Raw genomic sequence first — 8,813 nt, 5'->3', positions numbered from 1 at the left:
GCTCGTAACCACCGCCACCGCCAGGTGCTTGACTGCTTTGGCCTGATTCGTAACCACCTCCTCCACTGTAACCGCCTTCAGGAGGTGCTACCTCCTTCACCACCGGAAGAACTAATGGCACATGGTTAGTTCATCTCCTTTCAGACCCTTTTAACCAGCTCACCCACTTAGAGGTATCATCTACAGGCTTCCGATACCACAAAATGTTTGATACAGACTTAGTCCACAATGCATGCACACCCACTGTGTGCACTTCAGGATTAAGCCCGAAACATTCTGTCAACCAGTCCTTCACCTGCTCAATTGTCCATGTTCTAGGAGCAGTCATATTCATCTCTACATATTTGAACTCACTCAGATCAACTCATATTTCATTTGATCGGACACTACCCATATCATAGTAAAATACTATCTTCACTACATCTGTCATCTTTGCTCACCTAAAAAAAATTCCGTCCACGTCAACAAACGTAACTACTACACATCACATACATACACTAACACTAAAACCAGCCCACATAAACCTACATAGTTAACAGTAATATGCAAAGATTAGGGTTTACCCTTGTAGCGTGAGCAGCCTCTCCAACTGCAGCAGCACGAACAGCTCGCAGCACCTCAGCACTAGCACCAATCCGTAGCAGCAACTCAGCCCCTTACACAACCACCAACCTCCACCACTTCATCACCATTGCTGCAAAACAATACCACCAAACGGCTCCAAACTCTAACCCATCTGTAGATCGGGCTTCCTCAACTAATAGCAGCAAAATGGTGAAGTTTTGGTGGCTAAATCACCTGGAATCTGAGAAAAATAGTGTCTTTTTGCTGGGTGTTCTTGCTGCCCGTCGAACAGGGAAGAGAGCAAGAGGGAAGAAAAACGAAGGAGGAAGAAAGAGCTTGGTCGGGAGCGTCTGCCGCGCCGAAGAAAAGAAGATGCTCGCTGCGCGCGTGGCCGGGAGCGTCTGCGGCGTGGAAAGACGAGTCATGCACGGTCTGCCGGCTATCGACCGATCGGCCTGCTAGTGGCCGACAAGGGCTCGTCGGCCTGTCTTCTCTGCGCGTGGCCTGCAGTCGGTCAGCTAATGGCCGATCGGCCCGCTGCTGACCGACCGGATCACACTTTTCAACTTTTTCCAAATCGCGCGCTATTCCTACACTTAAATAAAAAATTCGTATTATTTAAAAAAAATTGCTACTTTTTCTCAACATGGATAGCAGCATAATTTAAGGATTGGACCACCTCTTTCATCCTAGGCGTTTGTACATTTGCTCATGTTTGATATATAATTGGTCTTTTTATTTTTACATTAGAGATTTTTGCGACGATCGAACGGCTGTGTCACTGTGTGCATCTTAGTTATGCAGATGTCAGGTGTAATTACTTGTCAAAAGAAATAAGTACCCATTATCAAAAAAATAAAGAAAATGTTATACAAATGAGAGGCCTCTCAAACCGGTCTCATATTTTCGTCATGGAGTTCCCCATGAAATGCCCTTGGTAGTTGCTAGTTGGGACTGCTGGTTTGTGTCTCCACTGCACAGTCGTTTTCTTACGCGTAGCATCTCTGGGCATGTCACGCGATCCTAGTTCGTAGCACCGGGCAGGTCTGCAACTATTCCATTCCCTCGATCCTCCTGCGCTTCTTCTCCAACGCACCAATCCCCAGAGTCCTTCGTCCTCGCTTCTCCCTCATCACGCGCACAGACGCATTTTCCCATAGACCGACACCGACTGCATCAACCAACACAACAGTCGTGCTCGTGCTTGGCATCCGAGGGACCCATCACCGGCCCCGCCTCCGCCTCCATAACTCCATTAACTGCCGAAGCCGAGCTTGGCATCAAGGCGCAACAGCCATCGCCAGTTCACCACCCTGCACTTACAGTTATCACACTCCCCCGCCGTCCCCGCATACCACTACTAGTAATACCTCCACCGCTTTGCTCTGCTCCTTGTTCATTCCTTGCTTTGCTCGATGCAACGGCACGAATGGTAACACTGCCCTGTTTGCTTGTAAGCTGAGCTGAGCTCGGTAGGGAGAATGGGTGAACTGGCGGCGCCGGCGGCAGCGGGTAGCCAAGAACCAGAGCAGGACGAGCAGGGGAGGCTCGCGGCGGCACTGGACGCCATAAACTCTTTGATCTCCGCTTCCTTCTCCGCCTCCCTCTTCCCGCTCAAGTGGCAGCTCATCAGGGACAGGCTCAACCGGCTCCACGGCGGCCTCGCGGACATCACCATCATCGCGCCCAACGACGGCGGCGAGAGGCACGAGGCGTTCGACGGCCTGCTGCGCGACGTCGCGGGCGCGGTGAGGGAGGCGCGGGAGCTGGTGCCGCGGAGCCAGGGGAAGCACTACGGCGGCGGCAAGCTGCGGCTGCGGAGCGACCTCGACGTCGTGGCGTCCACGCTCGACGCGCACGTGGCCCGGCTCGACGAGGTGTGCGCGTCGGGCTCGCTGACGCGCGCGCGGGCGCTCGTGGTGCCGCGGCCCTGCGCCGGCGCCAGCCGCGAGGACGTGCGGTTCTACGTGCGCGACCTCTTCGCCAGGCTCCGGGTGGGCGGCGCGGAGATGCGGAGGGAGGCCGCCGCCGCGCTCAACGAGGTGCTGCGCGACGACGAGAAGTGCGTGCGGGTCGTCGTGGCCGACGTCGCCGACGGAGTCAGCCTTCTCGTCGGGCTGCTCGAGTGCCAAGACGCGCGTGTCCAAGAAGAGGCCCTGGACGCCGTGTCGATGATCGCCGGGTTCGACGCTTACAAGGGCGACCTCGTCGTCGGCGGAGTCATCGCTCCGGTGATCCGGGTTCTTGACACTGGTGCCGGCCCGGCAGCAAAGGGGCGAGCCGCGCGGGTGCTCAGCAAGCTCACGGAGAATGCCGACAACGCGTGGGCCGTCGCCGCGCACGGCGGCGTCACGGCATTGGTCAACGTCTGCTCTGACCGCCGCGCCAGCGGCGGCGAGGTCGTGTGCGCGGCGTGCCGGGTGCTGAGGAGCCTCGTGGGCGTCGACGAGATCAGGAAGTACATGGTGGCCGATGCCGGGGCGGTGCCGGTGCTCGTGTCGCTCCTGCAAGGCCCCGCGGACGACGCGGCGCAAATCCAGGCAATCGAGCTCCTCGCCGCGATCGCCTCCGGCGACAGCTCGTCCAGGGAGGTCGTGCTCCAGGAGGGCGCCGTCGATTCCCTCGTCCGTGCGCTCGACCCGGGCATCCCGCGCTCCTCGAAGGCACGGGAGGTGGCGCTTCGAGCCATCGACGCGATCTGCTTCTCGTCGCCGGACTCGGTCGAGCGGCTCGTCGGCGCCGTGTTCGTCAACCGCGTCCTCTTCTTCCTCCGCAACGGCGACAGCACGCTGCAGCATTGCGCCCTAAAGGCGGCGCACCGCCTGTGCCACGTGTCGGAGGAGACCAAGAAGGCGATGGGCGACGCCGGGTTCATGCCGGAGCTGGTGGGCATCGTCCAGGCGGCCAAATCCCTCGAGACGAGGGAGATGGCGGCGGAGGCGCTCTGCGCCATGATGTCCGTGCACCGCAACCGGAAGCGCTTCGTCCAGGACGAGCGCAACGTGGCGCAGGTACTTCAGCTGCTGGGCCCCGACGAGGAGAAACCCTCGCCGGCGAAGCGGTTCTTGCTGTCGACGCTGGTGCACCTGACCGACAGCAGCTCCGGCCGGAGGAAGATCATGTCATCGGAGCATGTCAGGTAATCATAGCATTTATCTGATCCAATGATAAATTCTCCCTGCAATTTCCACCTTTTGAATATATAGATGCTAACCACATTTGCTTGAACTTTTCTGAATTTTAGGAATCTTGAGAAGCTCGCGGAGACGAATGTGATGGATGCCAAGAAAATCGTGAAGAAGCTTGGGGGGAGCAAGCTGAAGAACATGTTCCATGGCATTTGGAGCCTGTGACCAGGAAGATACTTCATTAGTACTGTTTGTATTGCTAGCTAACACATATATGTTCACTCCACATTTTGTTACTGTGAATGAACGAATATCACTATGGTGTGTTGCTACGGACACAACACATCCCATACGCACGGGCAGTTTCCTCTGTATATTTCCCATCTCTGTCAAATAAAGGTATAATCAACGTCATTCTCCACCATCTATTTCCACTCAGGTAGCACTTTTTTCCTTGGGTGTCAGTCGACTAAAAACTAACTTTGTTCTCATCCAAATGATATCATCAAATTTCAGTTGCAACTCATGTTACAAATGATAAGTAGCACGAATTATGAAGCAAATCTAATGGTGCAGGACTTGACTGAGCACGAACTTAGTTCTCAGCTAGCTGAGAACTAGCAAAACCCTAGTTCTGGAACTGTCAGAGGTGAAATGTAGCTTCTAATTCATGTCGTATAACTAGTTTGGTTGGCAACAATTCATTCTACGCGTCATAGCAGAAGCCAAGCCCAACGTTTGGTTACCCATGATTTGTGTTTCGGCTAATTGTTCGCTCGTTTGGTTACATGCAGTTTCCCGATAGAGTTACCTCATCAACTATGTAATGATCTTACTAAGCAAAGAGAACACTACATACAATGTGTTCGATAGAGTTGCAATTCAAGCATCGGCTAATATCATTAGGACTAGCATAATAGTAGTGGTAGTCACGACCATAGTGTTGCGTCCACGAGTTCAGGAACAACTGCGTGCGTTGCAACACAATTTCACCAAATGAGGGGGTTAGTACATACCACCTCGTCGAATATATAGATCTTGCTCCATTTTTTTGTTGTCAAGCCTAGCTACTTCCAAAATATATATCATGATCATGATCACCATCAGCACCACAACAAGCACGACCACCACACCAGCACCCCATGTGAGCCGGCTCCTCATAGGAAATCCGTCTTCATGAAGGCAATAAATCAGTTCATCCTGCTCACGAGGCTCATCGTAAGATACCTGGTAGCCGGTGCCTTGTGCTCCATGAGATGGTTGAGAACACGGTGAATCGCAGTCGAAGAGAGGGGCGCTGCTAGAACACGACCAACGAAAATGGTCTTCATATGGTCATAGTCCTCTATGAGCTTGTTGATGAAATCAGTGTCCTTTGGATTTTCCTGCAAGCAAGAAGTTAACTAGTTCTTGTTCATAAGCGAGCTAAGAACGAAATGAATGAACTAAATTGATCCAACCTTGATGTGGGCAAAGTACACATCATCATCCATCATGATTATTGTTGTTGAAAGGACGAGATGTCGCCTAGAGGGGGGGTGAATAGGCATTTTAAAAACTCTTACGGATTTGGCTTGTAAGAATGCAGAATTAAACTAACGTTTATTTTTCAAGCACAAATCCTAAATATGCTAGGCTCACCTAAGTGCAACAACAACAACTAGAGCTAAGCAAGATAGGCACAAGATATATGTAGCACAAGTGATAGCAAGATATATGTACTTCAAGCACGATGGCTATCACAACGAAAGTAAGCTCGGGTATAGAAATAATCGAGGCACGCGGAGACGAAGATGTATTCCCGTGTTCCATTCCTTTGCAAGAAGGTACGTCACGTTTGGAGGGGTGGATGTCCCACGAAGGATTCACGAAGGCTCACCCTATTCTCCGAGCCTATCCCACGAAGGAATAGCCCTTTCCTTATGGCTAGCTTTTTTCCACTCCGGAGATGGCAAGCTCCACAACCTCAAAGCTCCACGAAGGAGAAGCCCGGGCCCCTTCACAATCTTCCACGAAGAGGTCACCGAAACACCAACCAAGCCAACTAGGAGGTCACCCTCCAAGAGTAACAAGCTCACGGTCTCTCACTCAAACTAATCGTGGTGGAGAGCTCAACACTATGCAATCATGCAAAGCAAGAACACCAAAGGTGTTCAAATCCTTCACACTCAAATCTCACCAAAGCAACAAATGCTAGGATAAGATTAGAGAGGAAGAACAAACGAGAAAATCAACAAATGACTTCACGAGTTCCCCTCACTTAGAGGAGGAATGGATTGGTGAGGATTGTACATCTAGATCTCCTCTTTCAGATCCCCCAAGAATATGCAAGAATCATAGGAGGGAAGAGAGAGGAAGCAAGCTCAAGAGGTTCAACAATGGTGGTCAAAATCGTGCTCAAGAAACTTGGAAAACTGTTGGGGAAGAAGCCCCTTTTATAGCCAAACGAAATTTAACCGTTTGGGGCAGATCTGGGAGTTTTTCGTTCAACCTGGTCAACCAGGCCGAAACCGGGCCAGGGATTGGGCCGCCTGGCGGAAGAGCCGGTCAGACCGGGCCAGGGACCGGGCGGCCCTGAGAGCCCCCTGGAAACCGTCCTGTTGGCACCGGTGTGGGAGCCGGTCTGTGCCGGATAAGCCGGTGAGATAGCCGGCGCCACACGGCCAAACATGAAAACATGTTTTATAAAAACCAAGATAACCTTTGCGTCCGGACTCCGATTTCGATGATCTTGGGCTTGTTGGAATCAGAACAACAAGCGCTACAACTTTATGCATAGAAACATCATTGTCCACCCACAGAGTAAAAAACCACAAGATGAATGTTTTGACCTATCTATAAAAGAGACACCGGTAAAACCTCCAAGCTCGAAAACGCAATAGAAGATGCATACAGATTCTGTTTTCGATAAACTTGGGCTTGTTGTAAAGCTAGAAACAAGTTCAAGAACCTCACACAGAGAAACACCAAGAAGCAACAAGATTTATGGAATGCAAAGCATACAAATGGTTGAGCTCCCTAAGACGATATGATCAAGTTACCCAACCGAAAGCCCCTCTTGATAGTGCGGCTATGTATCCTATAACCCGGTCTCCCAACAACCACCTTGAGACCGGTAAAAGGGAAAGCTAGCAAGGCCATAACTTTGCCTTGCGCATCCCGCTTGATCTTGGTGATAACTTCTTCAAGCTCCACTCAATCTGGAATGCCTCACTTGATCATTGTTGCTTCGTGAAGACTCACAAATGCTCCCCCATACACCATGATGGAAAAGCTCCATTGATGCACATCTTCACATGTCCATTATCATCAAATGGATGGCAAGCTTCAAGCATATGATCCTCTTGAGATGCTCAACTTGAACTTGCCCAACTCAACCTTGATGACGATCACTACTTGATGTCATCCTCTCATGGGCTATATGAGATCTCACTTTTGATGCATGCCCATGGAAAGATACCTAACCCACATAGACAACACAAGGGCACATATATGATGGGTTAGTTCATGAAGCATAATTGACAAGGCTTACCATACCACATGACTTCACGTGGCACATTCTTTATGCTTCATGTGTTGACCAAACTTGAATCTATTCTTCATTCTTTATATTGGTCAACCTTGTATCTTCTCATGCTCTATCATACTATCTTCAGGTGTATAAAGAACTCTTCATTTGTTTGAATGCTCTAAATCTTAGTCAACCATGGATCAACTCATGAGCCTATCATAATACCGATTTAGAGCCATATCTTGAGTTCTTCACTTGGAATCAAGCACTCAAGACCTTGATTATTCATTGCTTAACACATAAGCTAGAGCATGGCTAATGTTGAGTTCCACATAAGAACTCCATCTTCATTTCTTCTTCTTGATCATATCACATATATGACTTCAAATCAATGATCTTGATGCCAATACGCAAGGTATATCTTTATCTTCATGGCATCCATACTTGAATCCAACACATGGACTACAAGTAGTACCTATGGAATATTCCTTCATATAAACTCAATGCAAACATTAGTCCATAGGGGTTGTCATTAATTACCAAAACCACACATAGGGGCAATATACCATTACAATCTCCCCCATTTTGGTAATTGATGACAACCACAATAAGAGGGTTTATATAATGTATATTAGAAACAAGTATGCAACTTACCAAAGAATAAGTTGTATACAAGAGGTTGTATTTGATATGGTCAAGTAACACGAAGCTACTAGCCCATATCAAAACCAGCTCTACTCACACAACTACAACTAATGCAAGGGATGTGAGTAGGACCAACATATATAGTGCAAACTCCCCACAATGTATGAACGTGTGATGGACATGAATTCATTGCATACATCGTCAAGATTAAACTTCGGGATAGTTTCCACTATATATATACAACCATGCAAGACATATAAATATGAAATGCATGAGAGGCAAAACACTTAAGCACAAGCCAAACTTAAGTATAAAAACATTCCCTTAAACCCTCTAAACTTCTCATAATTTATAAAGCCAATATAATGTGAGCTCCTCTCCAAGGTGTGCACTTCTCATAATTTGAGTGGAATCAAATGCACATATCCAATGACGAATACTTGAAGGAAGTCAAACTATATTGAGGATCAAATATTGCACAAGGATAACATGGTGAAGAAAGCTTTAACAAATAAAGCAAGCAATCAAAGATCAAATCGGACAAACAAAGATGTCATGATAAGAGAAATATAGTGCTCTAAGTGACATAAGGAAGCTCCCCAAGGTTCGTGCATAATTTAGAATGTTTGCATTTGAATACAATATGCAAAAACATGGAATCCTCACTCCCTCTATATCATTTAAAACATACACAAGATACTGAGAATATGCTTATCAAGAACAACTTGAGTCCAACAATACGAGATATGAATGCATGAAGATAAAAATAAACCAAGCACTCATAAATCTTCTTTACCAACACCACTAAAATCAAAATAATAAGAAGATGGCTGGCAAAGAACAAGGATATCAAGATGATGGATTAACGCTCTCATATATATAAGTTTCTAAAGTGGACAAGATGATCCATAAAGAAACATGCATACACAAGAGGTTAATAAAATAAATAAGACATGATATCCAAG

General features: G+C 48.3%; 1 protein-coding gene across 1 annotated transcript; it reads left to right on the top strand.

Moving 5' to 3' along the window:
• The first annotated feature begins 1,785 nt into the window (after positions 1-1,785).
• LOC124678002 (U-box domain-containing protein 13-like) lies at positions 1,786-4,130 on the top strand. Its single transcript, XM_047213937.1, has 2 exons — positions 1,786-3,703; positions 3,809-4,130. The coding sequence occupies exons 1-2, from the start codon at positions 2,046-2,048 to the stop codon at positions 3,915-3,917; spliced, it is 1,767 nt and encodes a 588-aa protein (XP_047069893.1). The 5' UTR covers positions 1,786-2,045; the 3' UTR covers positions 3,918-4,130.
• Positions 4,131-8,813: the final 4,683 nt, after the last annotated feature.

Source organism: Lolium rigidum, chromosome 7, assembly GCF_022539505.1.
Source record: "Lolium rigidum isolate FL_2022 chromosome 7, APGP_CSIRO_Lrig_0.1, whole genome shotgun sequence".
Lineage (NCBI taxonomy): Eukaryota > Viridiplantae > Streptophyta > Magnoliopsida > Poales > Poaceae > Lolium > Lolium rigidum.
This window is presented reverse-complemented; position numbering and strand designations above follow the sequence as displayed.